Here is a 22,306-nt window from a genome sequence, read left to right on the forward strand (position 1 = left end):
CACATTGTAGGCCCTCAATAAACACTTGTTGAAAGAATAGCTGAAATATTATGTTATATATAGGCAAAATAGAGTGGATGTTGCAGGGATGAAGGATTTTAATTTAGCATAAGGAGAAATACTTTTCATCAAATGGTCTAACAATGGAACGGCAAAGCAGTTCTCATGGTGGTAGTGTGTTGTGGTGGGTAAGAGTTTGCACTCTGGAGTCGGACAGACTTAGATTTTAATTCTGGCTACCTTACGCTGCAGTTTCCTTAACTGTAATGCACTAGAACTATACCTGACATTTAGTAAGTGCTCAATATATATATATTAGCTGCTTTTTGGGAGAAACGACCCTATAATCCTGTGTGATTGGGACTGGTAGTTGGATCACTCAGCTCCTCATTCCCTCCCTCTCCCCATGGATTGTTTTGAAACAAATACAAGTAATCTTATCCTATATAATAAAAGCCTAATATGCAAATCAACCGAACAGCAGAATGACTGGTGGAACTACCGGTTGCTGTGACGCACACTGACCACCAGGGGGCAGATGTTCAATGCAGGAGCTGCCCCCAGCCCCCAGGCCAGCCAAGACGGGTGCCAGCAGGGGCCCCCAATCACCCTGCAGATTGCCCTGCCAGTCACCCTGCAGAGGGAGGCAATTGGCGGGGGGCGGCGGGGGCAGCTGGCGAGCGGGTGGCGCCAGGCTGACCAAGGCAGGTGCCAGCAGGGGCCTCCCCCCCCCCCCCCAATAGCCCCGCCAGTTACCCCACAGATCGGCCCTGATTGCCAGCCAGGCCTAGGGACCCTACCCAAGCACGAATTTCATGCACTGGGCCTCTGGTTTCATCTATAAATACCTAAGTGTGTCTCTCTAAAAGATAAGGAGTTTTTACATAACCATATTACCATTATTATCCCTAAATTGATGATAATTTATAATATCGGTAATATCTAGTGTTTAGGTTTGTGTGATTGTCTCATAATATTTGTTTTTACATTTGGTTTATTCAAATAACAATTCAGAGAAGTTCCACACATTGTATGTAGTTATTGCTGTCTCTTCAGACTCTTTTTAAATTTATAATTCCCTTTACTTTTTTACCCTAGTATATTTATTGAAAAAACCAAATGGTTTGTCAAGTAGAGTTTCCCAAAGTCTAGATATTTCTGTTTTCATCCTTATGATGCTATTTAATATGTTCCTCTCTCCTCTATATTTCCTATGAACTGATGAAGACTTAGACACGTGATTGGATTGGGGTCCCTTTTCCCCCCCTCAAGGGGCAAAAATGCTTCATGAATGGTGGGGGTATTCATTTCCTTTTTTATCACATAATCCTCATAGTTTGACTTTCTCCCTTTTTGAGATAAAGGTGTTATTCAGGTACTGTCATTCTGATCCATCAGTTATACTAGTAAAGTTCTCTTAGAGTTTTAATAGCTCTTGATAGTTATTGCCTAGACACATTATTTCATGAGCTCATGCCTTTAAAAATGTTTTGTTTCAGTTCTTGACAAATATCCTTTCTGATGTTCAGATGGCCCCATTTTTGGTTAGTGGGAGTCCTTTAGGCACCACTCCAGTAGTCTTGGATAGATTTCTTGCTTCCTTGTTTCCTTGTAGGACAAGATGTTCCAGGGACCTTCTGTCCATTACTGCCCTGGGCCTGGAATCAGCCATTTCTCCAAGGAGCCCTTGGTTTTGTTTTTTTCCGTGTTTTTTTTTTTAATGGTTGGAAATGGTATTACTCTGGGCACAAGGGGTACTCATTGCTCCTAAGTTGATTACTATTGCTATACCTTTTCAGTGGATAAAGTTTGGAATTATTTTTTTAATATAATTTCTTTTCTGATATTTCTGATTAAAATTTAGGACTTCAGAGTTTTAACGTCTTTGGTTTTATGTTTGTGTCTCTTATATGCTAAAAATCTTAATTCTGAATGACATTAACATAATAAGTTATTTGCTTAATCTTAGATATAATAGTTTCAGAATAGCAATATCAGCATTACTGCTAATAGGATTACTGAAAATAGTTCATGAGCTTTTTCATTTCCTTTGTTTATAAAATTTGTTCCACTAGGGATATACAATTTTATTACTGTTTTAAGTCATTTGCTATAGCTTTTTTCTATGTGGACACAGCTACGTTCATTTGTTTTATTTTTAGGAATTCTTTTTTACAATTTAATTTTGTTTTATTATTTACATGGTTCCAAGCTAAAATTTAAATCTGCAAGGCAAGGTTAGTTTGAAAAAATGTAGCTTTCTTGTTTCTCTCTCTCTCTCTCTCTCTCTCTCTCTCTCTCTCTCTCTCTCTCTCGTTAATCCTCACCGAGGATATTTTTTCCATTGATTTTTTAGAGATAGTGGAAGGGAGAGAGGGAGAGAGAGACAAGAAAGCTAGATTTGGTTGCCTCCTGCACCCTGGGAGCTGGCATAGATCAAACCTGCAACCCGGGTATGTGCTCTTGACCAGGAAATCGAACCCTTAACCCTTCGGTGTATGGGCCGATGCCCTGTTCACTGAGACACACCAGCCAGGGCTGAACACCTTTTATTAAGAGTATGAGAAAGTCAAAATTTTCATCTTAATGAATTGAGTTTTTGTAATAGTTAATGAAGAAATTTAGAGCTATATCTTGAATTTAAACTATGATTAAATGTATTACCCCAGAATGAAAACATTGTGGGTAGAGGCACCGCTCAGAAGTGCTGTCCTGTGTTATATGCATTAACTATTGTAGGAAGGAAAAAATTGGAAAGAAGTTTGGTTCAGATAGTAGAAGACCTTGATTTTTTAAGCTAATAAGTTTGGACTTTATTCTGTAGACAGTAGGAAATCAATTAAAGATTTATAAGAGTTATTTTAGATCCTTCAGGTAGGAAATTTTAAGTGGTATACTTTTTAGTTTTCATGTGAATTCTGTGATGTAATTGAGTACTTATGGGAAATATTTTTTGCTAATGGAGAAACTGAAGCATACATGTTATTGTTAGTGGCTGACTATGATGACAAATGTTTACTGAGGCCATACTGTGTGCCAGCACAGTATGGTAAGTATTTTATGTGGATTGTCTCCCTTAATCCTCACAGCAACCTGGAGAAGGGAGGAAATATTGTTATCCCCATTCTCATTCCATCTGAGGAGAAATTTAAGGCTTAGAGAAATGTCATACATTATCCTGGATGAGATCCTAGGACAACAAAGGACATTATTGGGACAGTCAGTAAAATTTGATTGGGGTCTATTGATTAGGTGGTAATATTGATCAGCATTAACTTTCTGATTTTGATGATGGTTTTGTGGTTAAAGAGGAGATTGTCCTTGTACTTAGGATATATACAGTGTGATATTAAGGGATAATGGACATCATGTCTGAAACCTATTCTTAAATGGTTCCAAAATGTTAACAGTTTCATAATCTTTGTGAAAAGCATATAATAATAGCTCTGCAGCTCTTATTAAATTGGAAATGATTAAAAAAAAAACAACAAGAGAAAATACTGACTCATTCAAAGTCACATAGCCAGTATGAAGCAGAACAGAACAGATAGTTGAATTTAGGTCTGTCTCATTCTATATATACGTATTTTACTGCCTCTTCTATTTATTCTAACCAGTGTCACATGATAGCAAAGTTAAAAATATCAGGCAAAATTTTACTTATTTCTCGTTGTTACTTATGACTCGCTTTAACAGTATTAGCTATCCATTTCAAGTTTATTCCAAATCACATTGTTTGCCTTTTGTAGTATTTGTACTCTGAGGTCATTTAATAAATGTTAAATGATTGTAATTATTTTTCTTTGCTACCTCTCTTTTGTAAGTTTATACTTTACAATGGACCGTTAAATACTTATAGTTATACATTGTAATTTAATTTTAAATGACACTATCTCAGAATAATTACCTCCTTCTTGTTTTAACAATAGGTTATCTTATGATGAGGCTTTTACTATGGCTAATGACCCCTTGGAAGGCTTCCATGAAGTAAACCTTGCTTCACCTACTTCTCCGGACCTTCTTGGCGTGTATGAATCGGGAGCTCAAGAGCCGACTACCTCACCAGGTGTCATCTACCGGCCTCTCCCTTCATCTTTATGCTCTGCCCCTATCCAGGCTAACGCCTTAGATGTCTCCGACCTTCCTACACAGCCTGTATATTCATCCCCCAGACGTTTAAATTGTACGGAAATATCTGGTATCAGGTAGGAGATCATCAAGATGATTATTTTGGAGTATTGTATTAAACAAATGGACAGTTTGCTTGGTTACCTTATTTTAAGCTTCAATGTTTTCAAAAATCTGAATCATATAAGCTTGTCATGAAGAGCGATACATGTTAATACTCGACAGCAGGGGTCAGCAAACTTTATGGAAAGGGCCAGGTAGTCAATATTTTAGGCTTTGTGGGCTATCCATTTTCTATTGTAACTATTCAACTCTGCTGTTAAAGTGCAAAAGCGGCCATAGGCAGTATGTAAATGAATAAGCTCCAGTAAGACTTTATACTTGGGCAACAAGTTTTTAATTTCATACAATTTTCTTGTGCCACAAAATATTTTGATTTTTTTCAATCATTTGAAAATATAAAAATAATTTTTGGCTTGTGTGCCTTATGAAAACAGGCAGCAGGCTGGATTTAACCTGTTTTGTTTGCCGACCCCTGTTCAGAGTAGCACTATCCAGTAGAACTTTCTGTGAGGAAGAAAATGTTCTATTTCTGTGCTAATATGATAGCCATTAGCCACATGTGGGTATTAGGATTTAGAATATGTTAGCTTTGACCAAGGACATGCTATTAATTAATATAGTGGCTACCAAATTGGATAGACCAGTGTGTTTATGACCTGAGCGTTTCTAGACCTGTGTTTATGCCAGTTATATTTAAGCACATGCTGATGTGTCCTGAACTCTCCTTTACAGCATCCATGTTACAGACCCAGCACCTTGTTCTACCTCTGGAGTAACAGCTGGGTTAACTACCTTACCTACGAGAAAGGACAACTGTAGTGCAGAGAGGGAGTTTTTGCAGGGTGCTACTATAACAGAAGCTTGTGATGGCAGTGATGACATATTCGGGTTGAGTACCGATAGTCTGTCCCGTTTACGAAGCCCATCTGTTTTGGAAGTCAGAGAAAAGGGCTATGAAAGATTGAAAGAAGAACTTGCAAAAGCTCAGAGGGTAAGCAAAAAAGATATTCTTCCATACATTATATTCAAAATTACCATTTTTCCATGGAGGGGTAACTCAAATGAAATTATGATGGTTCTACAGTTATCCTTCACATGTGCACAGCCTCCGCTCCTGTGGGGCAGCATTTAGGAATCTGTGAAATTGATGGAGTAGTAAAGCAATTCATCTGAGAGTACTCACTGGAAAAATGAGATTCTGAAACTCTTCCTGTCCTCTGCCTCCCTGCTCCCTGTCTTGCATTATCTGTAATGCAAATTTGGTGGGTTATGTTCCATGGATCAGGTTGTCACTTCTTAAATGTGCCTGACTTTATGGTCATTTACTTGAAGTCATTCAGTCCAAGTCATTTTGTTTTGAGGAATTGTTTTAGGAATATTACCTTCATCTTATAGCTGGGTTTGAATATTTTTCTGTCTTAAGCAGAGTAAACAGAAGGAAGGAAATAATAAAAAGCAAAAATCAATGAAATTGACAACAGAAAAACTAGAAAAAAATGAATGAAACAAAGTGCTGGGCTTTCTTTAAAGATCAATAAAATAGATAAACCTCTAGCAGGATTGATTAAAAAGAAAATAGAAGAAAGATTATATTCAATAACAGGAATAAAATAGGATATTACTACAGATCCTGCAGACATCAAAAGTACAATAAAGGAATAATATGCACAATTCTATATAAATTTGATAACTTAGGTGAAATGGACCATTTTACATTTAGATACTTGAGAAGATAGAACAAACATTCTATAGGCATAATTTCCAGCATATTACCACATTTCAAAAACAAATATTTCCACCCTGTCCCTACTAGAGTTGTCTATTAAGAGCATGATACTGATTTTGTTGTTGTTGTAAATCCTCACTTAGGACATTTTTCCATTGATTTTTAGAGAGAGTGGAAAGAAGGGAGGGGGAGAGACAGAAACTTCCATGTGAGAGAGACACATCAATTGGTTGCCTCCTGCATGTGCCCCGACCCACACATGCCCCAATTGGGGTGGGGATCGAACCTGTAACCCAGGCCCTTGACTGGGAATTGAACTCAGTGCCCTGCAGTGCATGGGCTTACGCTCTAATCACTGAGCAACACCAGCCAGGGAGATTTGTGTATCCCCAGCTCCTGGCATAATATGATGCAATGCCTGGAATATATGTTTCTTTATAAATTCTTTAATGAATGGCTATGGTTAAATAGCAGTACAGATATGTTACAACATTTTGGTTACATATATTTTATCAGAAAGAAAAATCAATAGCCTTTTAAGTCTTTTTCCAAAGAAAAGGGGTATGTTGAGGTGTGATTGTACTTGGCTTCTGCCATCTGAGTCTGTTGTCTTAATACACAGTATTAAGTGAAATTACAGTTTATGCAAAGGTAAACAGTTGAGCATATATATTCATGTTTGAGAATACATTGTGGTTACTAATTCATCAGAACAGATTGCTAATTTCTTAGCTCAAGTTGTAATTACTTTTGAGATCTTTAATTTGCTGTATTTAGAGGTACTGTTGAGGTAATTGAAATAATAATGACATGTGAACACATACAAATGGTGAATTTTATTATGAAGGGTACAAGATAGTACTAATAATTACTTTATTGAATTATGGCAATCTGTGAATCAAAATGAAGTCTCTTTATTCTGATTATTCTTTTAAGAGAGGCCCAATAGTTACCATTTTTCCATTCTTTTTACTTCTGATCTATTTTTGTCTTCCTATTTAAAATGGGATTTTTTGCCTTCTTATCCTTTCTAATAATCTCAGCCTTTTAGTTGGTGTGTTTAGACCACTTACATTTAATGTGATATTGATATGGTATGATTTAAATCTATCATCTTACTATTTGTTTACTTTTTGTCCTATCTGTTCATTTACCCCCCTTTTTTTCTCCTTTTATGTTTCTTTTCGATTAATTCCATGTTCATTATGACTTCATCTTGTCTCCTTTGGCTTATTAACTTTAGATGTTGTGCTAATTTAGTGGTTGTTTAAGGTTTATAGTATACATTTTTAACTAACTGCAGTCTACCTTCTAATAATATTATACTACATCTATATATATATATAAAAGTCAAGCGACTGGGATGACTGGTCGCTATGACGTGCACTGCAGCTGGCCAACTGGCCCAATGGCGGGGCCGGCTGGCCAACCTCCCACGGCCCCTTCCCCTGGCTGGCCCTGCCCCGATCGGGGGCGCACCGGCTGGCCAACCTCCCGCAGCCCCTCCCCCTGGCCATCCCCATCCAGCCCCCTCCCCCCACCTTATCAGGGCAGGCCGGCTGGACCCCACCGTCCACTGGGCCTCTTAGTATAGTATAAAGTCCCTACATAAGTGTACTTCTGTTTTTCCCCTCCCAGCCTTTGTGCTATGATTGTCATACATTTTACTGTTTAAACTGCACAGATGCATTGTTGTTACTTTTGCATTAAACAGTTGATTATTTTTAAGGGGATTTAATAAGAACCTTTTATATTTACTCATGTAGGTACGATTTTCAGTATTCTTCATTTCTTCATGTAGATCCAGATTTTCATCTTATATCACTTTCTTCCTACTTGAAGGATATCCTTAACAATTTTGTTATGTGTGTTTGCTGGTGATAATTATTTTTAGCTATTGTATATCTGAATAGGTCTTTTTTCACCTTTGTTTTTGAAAGACATTTTTACTCAGTAAAGAATTTTAGATTGATCATCTTTTATTTTAGTACTTTAAAGATACTGCTCTAATATATTCTACTTGTATTTTTTCTCACAGAAGTCAGTTGTTATCCTTATCTTTGTTCCACTGCATAAAATGTGAGATTCTTCTTTATATTGCTACTAGAGGCCTGGTGCACGAAATTCATGCACGGGTAGGGTCCATAGGCCTGACCGGCGATCAGGGCCGATCGGGGCCTTCTGGCTGCTGGCCAGTGCCTTTCTTCGTTCCGCGCTGCCCCCTGGTGGTCAACACATGTCATAGCAAGCAATTGAACTCCCGAGGGGACACTTTGCATGTTAGCCTTTTATATATAGAGACTAGAAGCCCAGCGCGCGAAATTGTGCAGCCTCGCCCACCCACAGGCGTCTCGCCGCCCTGCCCGCCCATGCTGGTCTTTGGTCGTTATGGCGTTAGGGCCACAGGCCTTTTATAATATAGACTAGAGGCCCGGTGCACAAAATTCGTGCACTCCCCCGGTGGGAGCGCGCACTGAACACCAGGGGGCAGCTCCTGTGGTGAGTGTCTGCCTCCTAGTGGTTAGTGGGCATCATAGCGACCGGTTGTTCTGTCATTCGGTCGATTTGCATATTAGCCTTTTATTATATAGGATAAGCAATTTGAGTATGTTATATTTTGGTATAATTTTCTTTAGGTTTCTTGTGCTTGGGACTTGTTGAACTTCTTGAACCCATAGGTTAAATTTTATAGAATTTGGGAAATTTTGGCCATTATTTCCTCAAAACCTCTCCTCTCCTTCGGGACTCCTTTTCCATGAACATTGGATTGCTTAAAGTTGTCCCATACCTAACTGGTACTCTATTCATTAAAAAAAAATATTTTCCCCTCTGTTTCATTGTGAATAGTTCCTATTGCTATGTTTTCAATGTGACTATTCTGCAATATCTACTCTACTAATCCTATAGGATGTATTTTTTAAAAAATTTCAGACATTGTAATTTTATTTCTGAAAGTTTGATTTGGATCATTTAAGTATTTTATTTGCTCTATTTAACACGTTCAGTCTTTCCTCTAGCTCCTTGAACATATGAAATTCAGTTTAACAACTATTTTAATCCTTGAATAATCTGCAGGATTGCTGTTTTGTTGCCTGATGTCCATTGCCTTAAAAATGATTGTTTCATATATGTTTTGTAGTATTTTTGTTGTGTCAGGCAGGGTGATAAATGTGATCCCTGTTACTCTACCTTGATTGAGAGTGAAAGTTCTGTTTCTTTTACTCCAATATAGAAATGTATACTTACCCACGTTCTCCATTAATTTTGAGTTTCATGAGGATAAGGATTACATTTGATTTTGCTCATAATTATATCTTGAGCACATACTGGGTTTTCAATACATTTTGTTGATTAAATGAATATATATATATGTGTGTGTGTGTGTGTGTGTGTGTGTGTGTGTGTGTGTATTCAGTTACACTGTTGTATGAATAGGCACATATGCATAATACATTAGTTAGGAACATGCTAGCTGCTTGTAAGTGACTTAATCTAATAGAAGTTTCTTTTTATTCTTTTAACACTCCAAAGCAGATGATCCTTGTTGATAGGCAGTTCTTTGTGAATGAAATAATTTACAGATGTGTGTTTCTTCTGTCTTGGATCTTTGTAGTCTTTTAGAGTTTTATATTTATCTGTACCTAATGGGATGAAGGGAAAAGAAAGCTTGAAGAAGGCACACCTGCTTCTAAAAAGCCTTGACTTATAAGTGACAAATGTTGCTGTTACTCACATTCCTTTGGGGTGAACAGTTTTATGCTGATGTTTACATGTGTGGTGGGCGGGCCGGGAAATGTAGTCCCTGGCTAGGAACCCCTTCCCAGCAAGGAGTCCATACTGTATATAGAGGGAACACCCATGTGATCACTGACTTGAAGTATGGGATGCCAGAGACGATGATGTAGTCCCTCACCTGTTTGGCCTTCCATAGATCATTGCTGAAGAATAGTTTTTGTTGGAATTCTGAGGCCAGAAGTTGGGCTTTAGTGTATCTTTATTAAAATGTAGCTTCTCGGATTCTGCTGAAAGAAAATTATTTTATTGAGGCCTTCACTAAACTCCCCTGTTTGATTCTTACATTTCCTAAAGTGTGAGACCTAGTGGTATAAGCAGTTACTTTCATCTTTTAATTGTTCTTCCCTGAAAGAAAATAACTTAAAAAATAAAATCCAGTGGAATATCTTACAGCCACAGAAAGTCACTAAAAAACACATACCTTTTCTAGTTGGTTTGGCTCAGTGGTTAGAGGGTGGGCCTGCAGAATGAAGGAGGTTGCGGGTTTGATTCTGGTCAAGGGCATGTACCTCTGTTGCAGGCATGATCCCCAGCCCTGGCCGGGTGCACGCAGGAGGCAACCAGCCATCATGTCTCTCTCACTTTGAGGCTTCTCTCTCTGTCTCTCTCCCTCCCTTCCATTTTTTTTTAAATCCATGGAAAAAATATCCTGATGTGAAGATTAAAAAACAAACAAACCACATACCTGTACCAATATGTTCAGAATGGCCCTTCTAACTGTGGCTGAGGATGTTTATAAACATTTACTATGTTCTTTATAAAGAAATATTACTTGTGTAACCAGAGTACTCATGGCATTATACGAGTCCTATAGAGGGTAAAAATATATATATATTTTTTTACTTTGTCCTTAAGGTGTTTCTCGTTGGGGAGAAAACATATGTATATATGGTAATGTTTCCCTGTTTTTGAGTTACACATTTTTCTCCATTTTAAGATCTCTGAAATCAGTATAAGTTTTAAAATTGCTCTCAGCTGGGCAATAATCATGACAGTCATCATTGACTACATGTACATACACTGGTCATGTTGACTAATTGAATTGAGTGATGTGTGTTGGGAGCTGCATTTGTTGGACTTAATTACTAGGTTAAATATCTTCAAAATGATCTCGCTATGATATTACATTGATACAGAAAGAAATGCACAAAAGAAAAGAATGACATACAATAACAATCTGTGTCTTCGTCAGTTTAAAAGAGTTCTTCCTGTAGTGTAAAATGAAAATTCAAACAAAAAAGCATTGTATCATAGTTTCATTGACAGTATTTTTATTTCATTTCATTATTATTATTATTTTAATCCTCACCATTGTTTTTCAGAGAAAGAGGGAGGGATGGAGGGACGGGGAGAAAGAGAGACAAGAGATAGAGAGACAGAGACGGGGGGAGGGAGAGGGAGAGGGAGTGATTGATGTGAGAGAGACACATCGACTGGCTGTCTCCTGCATGCCCCTGACTGGGGGCAGGGAGCAACCCTGCAACCCAGGCACATCCCCTTGCGTAGGAATCAAAGTTGGACCCTCTGGTGCTTGGGCTGACGCTCTAACCACTTAGCAACACTGTCCAGGGCCATTGACAGTATTTTTATTTCTTGATATATAAAATGTTTATCTTAAAAATTATGTCTTAAATTTGATGAAATATACTTGATCAAGAGTCCTGACACTCTGTGTTTTAAATATCTCTCAAATTTCTTTTCTCTGTTATCACTACTCTAAATCTGTATTTCTTGCCTAAAATATTGCAGTGATCAATTGGTTTCCTTTATTCCAGTTTTTATTTTTTTAACCTAGCCACACTGTTCAAGTTATCATTTTGAATTGTGAATCTGATTGTTACCATTCTGCTTAAAATCTGTCGGTGACTTATCACTGCCTTTGAGATAATTTCTCCTTGTCTTTAAAGTAAGTCTCAATTTCTTTTTTAAAAAATATTTCACCTTTTTTTTAATGACTAATGTTCCACTGTATTTGGAACACCACTTTTTAAAAAATGTATATGTTTTTATTGATTTCAGAGAAGAAGGGAGAGGGAGGGGGAAGGGAGAAGAGAGGGGGAAGGCGGGGAGAGAAACATCAATGATAAGAGAATCATTGAGTGGCAGACTCCTGCATGTCCCACACTGGAGATCGAGCCTGCAACCTGGGGGAATTGAACTTGAACTCCTGTTTCATAGGTAGATGCTCAACTGTTAAGCCACGCTGGTCAGAAGTCTCAATTTCTTAGCCATGGCTTTTCAGGACTGGCCATAAGCCTAACTTTCTGGCATTACCCTTTTGTGGCATCCATTCCTCCCCATCTTTAGCTACTATAAACCATACTGTTTTATTCCTTCCTTTACATTTGGCAAACTCCTTTTTCTAATATGTACCTATTACTACTATAGCTCTTACCAAATTGCTTTGTGAATCTGTTTAAAGATTGGCTACCCTCAGTAGGCTATGACTTTGTGAAAACCATGAACTGGGTCTCACTTCTTTTCTGTGTCTCCAGCACCTAAATAAATGCCTGATGCTGACAGAAAAATTAGCATCCAATTAACAAAAAATTCATGTTTGTTGTTAAAGAAATGAATTTTGAAAACGGTATTACAATAATGAAAAGTACAAATTAAATTCTAAAAAAGATATTGACATGCTATACAAATTTGACTTCATTAGGTAGATTAAGTTGGACCCAAAGCATAGAAAGAAGGTAGGCAGACATTTATAGGGAAAGGGTTAGCCCAGCTGGACGGGATCAGTTTGGGGAATGAAACAAGAATGAATCAACAAACAACAAGTGCTGGTGAGGATGTGGAGAAACTGGAACTCTAGTACACTGCTGGTGGGAATGCAGATTGGTGCAGCCACTATGGAGAATAGTATGAAATTTACTCAAAAAAATTAAAAATGGAACTGCCATTTGACTCAGAGATCCACTTCTGAGAATTTATCCAAAGATGTTCATAGCAGTGCTATTTACTATAGCTAAGAACTGGAAACAGCTCAAGTGCTCATCAGTAGATGAGTAGATAAAAAAGATGTGGTGCATTTACACAATGGAATACTATGCAGCTATAAAAAAGAAGGATTGCTTACCCTTTGAGACAGCATGGATGGACCTGGAGAATACTATGCTAAGTGAAATAAGTCAGTCAGAGAAAGACAAATATCATATGATCTCACTTATATGTGGAGTCTAATGAACATAATAAACTGATGAACAAAATAGCTCCAGAGGCATGGATCATGGAACAGACTGAGAGAGCTCAGAGGGAAGGGGTGTGGTGAGATATGAAGAGATTAACCAAAGAACTTATATGCAGACTAGATGCCCGGTGCACAAAATTTGTGCACAGGGGTGGGTGGGGGAGGGTCCTCTCAGCCCAGCCTGCACCCTCTCTAATCTGGGACATCTCTCTCACAATCCTGGACCACTGTCTCCTAACTGCTCACCTCCCTGCCTGCCTGATCGCCCCTAACTGCCCCCCCTGCCAGCCTGATCACCCCTAACTGCCTCTGCCTGCCGGCCTGATCACCCCCAACTGCCCCACCCCTGCTGGCCTGGTCGCCCCACGCAGCCTGCTGTTCGGTCATTGGATCACCCTTCACTGCCCCCCCTGCTGGCCTGGTTGCCCCACGCAGCCTGCTGCTCGGTCGTTTGGTCGCCCCTCACTAACCCCCCTGCCGGTTGGGTCACCCCATTCAGCCTGCTGCTCGGTTGTTCAGTCGCCCCTCACTCACCCCCCTGCTGATTGGGTCGCCCCACGCAGCCTGCTGCTCAGTCGTTTGGTCGTCCCTCACTAACCCCCCTGCCAGCTTGGTCGCCCCACGCAGCCTGTTCAGTCGTCTGTTCGGTTGCGATGGTCACTTAGGCTTTTACATAGATATGCATAGCCTATGGACACACACATTACTGTGGTGAAGGCCTGGGATAGGGCAGGGGCTGGGGGTGGATGAGGGTGCAGGGGGAGCAAATGGGGGACATTTGTGATGCTGTCAACAACAATAATAAAGTATGAATCAGACCAATTTAGTTCTAGCTTTACTGTGTGGACCAAGGGAAATAACTCTGTAAAGGGAAATTGAGCACATGTAAAGGGTCTTTAGTATTAGGGTGAGGTTTATCCACTTTAGAAGAGTAGGAAGTGATTCAACAATTTTGCTTTCATGAATGACATATGTATTGCTCTAATAGATTGAAAGCTTCTCAAACGGTAGTATCTTACTTGGCTTTGTGTTCTGAAGGAGTACCATAGTGCCTACCTAGTAGGAAATGTTGAATGAATTGACTTAGTTTTCATATATACTTACAAAATAATAAAATTTTAGAGTTTAAAAGAACCTGATATTAAATTTATGCTTTTACAGATTTATAAATTAACTCAGGGAAAATTGGCACTGTTATGATATTTTTCTGTTCAAGAATGTAGTATATCCTTCTTTCTGTTTGTTTAAGTCTATATTTAGTAGTATTTATTTATTTGGGAGTATTTTAAAGTTTTCATTTTGCATTGTAGTCTTTAGTATTATGAAATTTCCTTTATCTCTAATGATTTTGACCTGTATTCTGCTTAGTCTGTTATCAAGATTGACAGCCCTCTTTTTTTTATTTTTATTTGTATTATATTTTTAGTATACTGTATTTTCTGGCATATAAGACGACTTTTTAACCCAGGAAAATCTTCTATACGCCCAGTTGTCTTATACGCCAGAAAATACGGTACTTTTTATATCCTTATATTTTTGTATGAATCATTGTTTTACGATGTCTCTTGTATAGAGAATAGAGAGATTTTTGCTTTTTTAGCTAATCCTATATAATAAAAGGGTAATATGCAAATTGACCAAAAGACAGAATAACCGGTCGCTATGATGCACACTGACCACCAGGGGCAGATGCTCAACGCAGGAGATGCCCCCTGGTGGTCAGTGCACTCCCATAGCGGGAGCGCCACTCAGCCACAAGCCAGGCTGGCGAGCACAGTGGTGGTGGCGGGAGCCTCTCCTGCCTCCGTGGCAGCACTATAGATGTCCCACTGTGGGAAGCGGGCCTAAGCCGTCAGTCGGACATCCCCCGAGGGCTCCTGGACTGCTAAAGGGTGCAGGCCGGGCTGAGTGACACCCCCCACCCCCCAGTGCACGAATGTTGTGCACCGAGCCTCTAGTCTGAAAATAATTTTACTTGAGTTATGTCCATTTGCATTTATTGGTAAATGTGCTACATTTGGGCATGTTTCTGTTACATGGCTTTCAAATGTCTTTTCACTATGTGCTCCATTTTTTTTGTGTGTGTGTGTGTGACCTCCTCCTTCTCTTTTCCTTTTTGATATTTTAGAAGTTTTGATTTCCATTCTAGTTGTTACCTTTAATTGAAGATATAAATATCTCCTGGCCCTTCTTCAGCTATTGCCTTTGTTCCCTACCTTGAAAAATACTAAAATTATCTAGTTACTGTTTCTTTTTCCTGTTTAATTAAATTGTACTTAAAATAATGTTAATCTCTATGGTGTTAAATATGTTTAGGTTTATACTAATTGATTTGTGAGCCTCATAGTGATTTGTATTTCTTTACTCCAGTTAATATTTAAGATGTTTCGAATTTAGTTTAATCTTTCTCCTATTTTTTGTTTGTGTGTATTACTTTTACATTCCTGAAGCTTATAACATTTGTATAACTGTTTTGTCAGCTTTAGTCCCAGTTTATTTATTGATTTATTGTTAATCCTCACCTGAGGATATTTTTTCCATTGATTTTTAGAGAGTGTGGAAGGGAGCGAGGGAGTGGGAGGGAGAGGGAGAGGAACATCGATGTGTGTGTGTGTGTGTGTGAGAGAGAGAGAGAAAGAGAGAGAGAGAGAGATGGATTTGTTGCCTCCTGCACACCCCCCCACCATGTACATACCCTTAACCAGGAATCAAACCTGCAACCCTTTGGTGCATGGGCCAGTGCTCTCACCACTGGCTAGAGCTATCCCATTAAAAAAAAAAACAACCAACACTTTATTTTTTAGAGCAGTTTTAGGTTTATAGAAAAATTGAGAGGGAATTACAGAGTTCCCATAAAACCCCATCCCAACACACACACAATCTCCTCCATTATCCACATTTTGCACCAGAGTGGTCCATTTGTTAGAACTGATGAACCTAAATTGACACATCATCATTCCCCAAAGTCCTGCATTTACGTTAGGGTTTACTCTTGGTGTTGTACATCTATGAGTTTTAGCCAATGTATAGTGACATGGATCTACCATTACAGTATCATCCAGAATAGTTTCACTGCCCTAACAATCCTCTATGCTTTACTTATTTATTCCTTCCTACCATCTAAACCCTGTTAACCATTTATCTTTTGACTGTCTCCATAGTTTTACCTTTTCCAGAATGTCATATAGTTGGAATCATACAGTAAGTAGCCTTTTCAGATTGGATTTTTAAATATGGTAACATCGTTTATTTTCTTCCATGCCTTTTCATGGTTTGGTAGCTCATTTCCTTATATTGCTGAGTAATATTCCTTTATCTGGATGTACTACCACAGTTTATTCATTCGCCTACTGAATTTTTTATCTATTCACCTATATTTTGGTTGCTTCCCAGTTTTTGCAGTTATGAATATATAAACATTCAAGTGCAGATTTTTGTGTAGACATACTTTTTCAACTCCTTTGGTTTAATATCAAGGAGTGTGGTTGCTCGATTGTATAGTAAGACGTGTTTAGTTTTTGTCAGATTGCTTTCGGTCTGTCAATCAGCCAGTTAGCCTCCCAGAGACAACCTGGTTAGGAAGTTCTTAGGTATTTCCTTAAAGTCTTTCTATATGCACAAAACTATTGAAATATGTAAAGGTATGTAAGCACTGTTCACATCTTGAATTTTTTACTTAAGCTATCTTGACTATTTTCTCTCAGCATTCACATTAACCATAACCCCAATCCTGAAATTGAACCCATTTCATTGTATGAATTACTGTAATTTATTTAACCACTTCCTTATTAATAGGTATTTAGGTTATTTCTAATCTTTTCCCATACCAATCACTGTTGCAATAAATAGTCTTATGTATATTTTAAAAAAAGATTATGTCTTGAACTGTCTTCCACAGTGGCTGTACCATTTTGCATTCCCACCAGCAATGAATGAGAGTCCCTGTTGCTTCCCATCCTTGCCAGCATTTAGCATTGTCTGTGTTCTGGTTTTTGGTGGTACTCATTTTAATTTTCATTTCCCTGATTTCATATGATTTGGAACATTTTTTTTTCATATGTTTATTTGCTCTCTGTATGTCTTTTTTTTGTGAGGTGTCTGTTCAGATCTTTTGCCATTTTGTAACCAGGTTGTTCATTTCCTTACTATTGAGTTTTAATAATTTTTTGTATATTTTGGACAAACATCTTTATCAGATATGTCTTTTGCAGATATTTTCTCATGTTTTCATTCTCTTGATATCCCCATCTTTTAGTTGCAGTTCTAAAATTAAATATATTTGCTTCTTATCCTCAGTCTTGAACATTAAATCTTCATTTTTTTCTTGATTATCTGAAACTCATTCTCCACTTGACCACTCAGGCATGCTCTGGGAGAGATATTCTCTAAAGTTTTACAGGTTTACAACTCTTTGTCTCTGACATTACACTTGAAGGACACTTTGGCTGGATTTAAAATCTTCATCTTGCCTGGTGGTGTGGCTCAGTGGATTGAGCATCATTCCATGCACCAGGAGGCCTCTGGTTTGATTCCTGGTTGCAGGGGGCATACAGGAGGCAGCCAATCAATGCTTCACTCTCATCGATGCTTCTGTCTTTCTCTCCCTTTCCTTTCCTCTCTCTCTAAAATCAATAAAAAACACACACATTAAAAATAAAATCTTCATCTCACTTTTTTTTTAGTACTTATATTGTTTTCTAATATACTAGTAAAATGCTGTTGATGTTTAATACCAGCCTGATTTTCTTTCCCTTTTAGGTGACTTGGCTTTATGTTTAACTTTTTTATTATGAGAACTTCACAGATTTTTGTTGGTTTTCCATGTTTCAATGAATTGGATTTTCCTGGAATATGGGAAGGAGATTCCTGTGAAGGAGTAGGATAAACCACGATAACTTTCTTAGTTTTACATTCAGGGCTTTCCCTTCTATTGTTATTGGTGTATCTGTGTAGCCACTTCTCTCAGAGGTAAGCCTTATTCAAGAAGGTTTCTCCTCTAGCCCAGTGTCTCTGTGAGCTTTGCAGGCTTAACATTACATCATAAGATATATTTTCATAGTGTTTTCTGTGATCTGTTTCCTTTGGAACTTTGCCCTCACCTTCCTCCTTTAATATCTGAAACTCCTCTCTGTCTCCATTGTTCCTGCCCTGCAGTTTGGTTTCAGATAAAGAGTTTTTCCCTTAGCGTGGCACTCTGTCCTGGAAGGGTTTCTCTGCTGGATGCTTTGAGAGAGCTGAGAGTAGAGCTTCACAGTAGGACTGTTTGCTGCCTCAGGACAGATTTTTGCACTCACCTGCAATATGGAGCCTGAGAAAACCTTTTCCTTTTCCCCATTTGTTCTCAGTCTTCTTCCAGTTTCCACCAATGGTAGAATCCTCTGCTTTTGGGGTATTTACAATGATTTTCTGGGTTCTGGGATTTTGCAGGGTACCTCTGTAGTCCCATTCATTCACTTCCTGTTGCTCCCTTTCTCAGAGTTGCTGATCCTGCAGTGTTGGCAGTGCAACCACATTTACCTGCTTTTATTGAAGATGTAGTCATTGGGTTTTTCTGATATCCCAGTGGTATGTTTAGCTTTCAGAAGTTGTCCTTGGGATATTCAAAAACTATGCTGCCACCACAATAATTATACAATTAAACCATTATGTTTTAGTTCAATTGTGACCAATATATAAGGAGCTTGGATTTTTTTTAATATCTAAATTTGAATGATTAATTTAGGGTAACATAAAATGGCATATTAGTAACATCTTAAAGTTTTTTACATTTACATCATTTTTTATTTTTTAATTATAGTTGATATCCAGTATTATATTAGTTGCATGTGTAGACCCCAGTGATTAGAGCAGCGGTTGCCACTGGTGGTCCATGAGATCCGAAAGGTTGGTGACCACTGGATTAGACATTTTATAACTTACTAAGTGATCATCCAGATAAATCTTGTACTTATCTGACAAGCATATTGTAACATCTTAATACAGAAATTTTCTAACATATTTTGTGACCTAATGGGAGGTATGTATAAATGTAAGATGTGGTTTTTGTTGTTAACATTCTTCTTGATTTTAAATATGCATCGTTTGCCTCTTAGTGTAGTATTAAATGGTATAGTCGCCTGGTGGAAACTTTAGACTAATTGCGGTATATTACATAAAATTATAAGTAAACAATTTTTAAAGCAAAAATGGGCAAAAAACCTGTTGAACTTTTATCTAATAAGCATAGTTGAAGAAATTGCTTGCTTGATGGAAATAAATTATGTTCAGAGAAAAATTAAAGGAAAAAATGAAATCACTTGTTTATTTTTATACATAATATATACTATTTAATCTTTGTATGGTTTATGAAACATGAAAATTTAATATGTGAATTAGAATTATTGGTAATTTTAGATTTGCCTCATTGTCTTCCACATAGCAAGTGCTAGATAAACATTTTCAGTGTGAATATAGTAGGAGGGGACAGTATTAATATTTTGTAATCTTATTAGTAAAGATTATATAGTCTGCTGAATCTGACTTAAAACTATGAAAATCCAAAATAAAATGATCAATTTCTCACAGGAACTGAAGTTAAAAGATGAAGAGTGTGAGAGGCTTTCTAAAGTACGTGATCAACTTGGACAGGAATTGGAGGAACTCACAGCTAGTCTGTTTGAGGTTGGTCTATTTACGTCTTGGCCAAAAGCAAAGTCATGATTTTTATATATTGATAGAGTTGTTTTTTGAGGGAATCTTGAGGAAAAATATGCTTAACTTTATACATATTTATAAGTCTTCTAAAAAAAATAAAATTTTTAAGAAATGTAGAGACTGCAACTTAAAATGCTGTGAAACAAAAAAACACTATGGGCTACCAGTATCAGGTTCTTTAAATATGGATATGTGGAAAGAAAGGAGGTAAATTTAATTTTGACTTTCACCAAATACTTAGGGACTGCTTTAGAGTAACTTTGTATGACTCCACAACAAAGATGGCAAACCTTTGATGTATATCTGATACTGGATGATTTGTGGAATGTTAGGAGGTAATACATACTTCTTAGAAGGTAACCTTTTTATCTCTAGCCTACCACTTGGGACCAAAATTTTTACCCAACTCAGTATTTCTCAATAGGGCTGCCATTGATATTGTAGGACATTTAGCATCCTTGGTATATTATTCAGGATTCTCCAAGAAACAGAACTAATAGCATGTGTGTATATACATAGATACATATACATATATACAGAAAGAGGCTTATATAAGGAATTGGCTCATGTGATTATGGAGGCTGGTAAGTCCCAAGTTATGCAGGGAGATTTGGTTGGCTGGAGGCCTAGCACAGCTGATGGTGTAGTTCCAATCCAAGTCCAAAGGCTTAAGACGCAGGAAGAGCTGATGTTTCAATTCAGCTCTGAAGGCAAGAAGAATTCTCTCTTATTCTGTGGGATCAGCTTTTTGCTCTATTCAGGTCTTCTACTGATTGGATGAGGCCCACCCACATTATGGAGGGCAGTCTGCTTTGCTCAGTCTACTGATATAAATGTCCATCTCATCCAGAAACACCCAAAATAATGCTTGACCAAATATCTGGGCACACCCTGTGGCCCAGTCAACTTGACATACAAGATTAACCATCATACTTGGCTTTGCCCCAAAAAATGCTAGAAATACTCCCTGATCATTTTGACAACTTATAAATATCCATGAGGGTTGAGTAGAGAATAGTACTTCCTTGCTGTTAAGAATCACTTCCATGGAGTGCCTCCTTCAGATTAGCTTCCAGAAACATCCCTTATCAAAAACATTGATGTGTTACGAGAATACCTAATGATGTTATCACTTATCAATATTTTTTCCTCAAAAATTTGTTCTTAAAACTTTTACAAGATTTTAGGGGGAAAATTTCTTCACCCTTTATTTGTATTTATGCAGCATCTGTTTTCAGTGTTGGATATGCATGTTTGCTCACATAGTTGCAATACTAATACATTTTGTAGGGGTGTGTGTGTGTGTTTTTCCAAATAAGCCTCTTTTCATGCTACTGCATAGTCAGTGTAAAGAAAGAATAATCTATCAAATACGTATTCCACAGTTTCTATCATTATAAGTAGCATTGCAGTGGATATCTTCAGACATGTGAGCTTTCCATGCGCCTTCTGATTCCACACTTGTCTGCCCTCTTCTTTGTCTTTGTCTTTTTTGGAGTCATTTTCATTCATGAACATTTAAAAACGAATTTCTTTTGTTTAGTTAACTAGTCATTGGAGATGAGAGGAAGAGAAATTTAAGGTGGAGGAGAGTGGAAAGTTAAAGATCTGAAATAGGAGCTGTGTGACCTGTTTCATTTTATATATACAAGGGGTATACAGAAACATAAGACTTTTTCTTCCAATATTGTCTGGCAAAAGAAAATTTTGTAATGATATGGATACTAGAGAAGAAAGCAAGTGTGTTATACTACTTATATTAATTTTGATTTCTTACCTGCCTGCCCTACTTTTAGCCATGCTTAGCTCCACCCTTCTGTACTTACATATATATTCTGTTTGATGAAATAGAAGTAAGCTAACAGAAACTTTTTCCTCTCTGTAATGGGATGTGAAGTACCAGAAATGCAGTTTGTGCTGTTAATGACAAAGTATATCTAAAAAACATAGTTTTGGGGTCCCTAACCTGCATTGATACTGTAAACTTTCTGGGAAAGAAGTTACTGTGATTAAACATGATTTTGGTAATGAAGAAAGTTGTATTTAAACCAATTATTTATGAATTTTGAAAAACAGTGCTAAAAGTTTTTCTCTGGTCTTAATTGTGGCTTTGTGATCTCAATGTACCACTGTCTTATGAAAAGAGCATTTGCTTGCATCTTATGATATACATGTATAGTTTTAAGAATTAAAGATTATTCTGAATAAAATCAATTTGTACAGTTTTGGTAAATTTACCATGTAAGTTCAAATTAGGAGTTTATTAATGTATTATGAACAAATAATCTTGAATATAATTATACTTTGTATGTAGCAAAGTTGAGTCTTAAAAGTATCAAATCGAAGACTTTAAAGTTACATATATATATTTTTTCTGGTATCTCAGATTTAGAGATAAAATGAATTCCATTGAAAGAATGCTTTACAAAGTAGTCTACATTTAACATAGGTAATGTTAAGATTTTAAAAATATTTTGTCAGCCAATTTTAGTAAATTTTTGTGCTATATCTGGTTTTCTCTCCATAATGCTATGAGGCATAGAGTACACATTATTATTTTAATCTGTGAAGAAAATGAGGCATAGATAAGGAGCAGTGCTGGGACTCAAATTCATGACCTGGACTCTTGCCTTGAGTTCCATGAAAATCAGCAATTCCTTTATCTCAGGCCACAGAAAAGGAGTCATCACTGAGGCCCCTCTTCATCC

The 22,306-nt window shown here is 37.5% G+C and overlaps 1 protein-coding gene across 3 annotated transcripts in view; it reads left to right on the forward strand.

Moving 5' to 3' along the window:
- Positions 1 to 22,306, forward strand: part of RAB3IP (RAB3A interacting protein) — a 53,364-nt gene that overhangs the window by 13,335 nt on the left and 17,723 nt on the right. For 2 of the 3 annotated variants that reach the window (XM_079775022.1, XM_079775020.1), the window contains exons 2-4: positions 3,930 to 4,205; positions 4,924 to 5,182; positions 19,470 to 19,565. In XM_079775022.1, coding sequence (XP_079631148.1) covers positions 3,955 to 4,205; positions 4,924 to 5,182; positions 19,470 to 19,565 — 606 coding nt within the window. In that variant the 5' untranslated portion in view covers positions 3,930 to 3,954. The remainder of the gene's footprint in view (positions 1 to 3,929; positions 4,206 to 4,923; positions 5,183 to 19,469; positions 19,566 to 22,306) is intronic. The other variant, XM_079775021.1, reaches the window with a different exon arrangement.

The sequence above is a fragment of the Cnephaeus nilssonii genome (genome assembly GCF_951640355.1).
Source record: "Cnephaeus nilssonii genome assembly, chromosome: 6".
NCBI classification, from domain to species: domain Eukaryota; kingdom Metazoa; phylum Chordata; class Mammalia; order Chiroptera; family Vespertilionidae; genus Cnephaeus; species Cnephaeus nilssonii.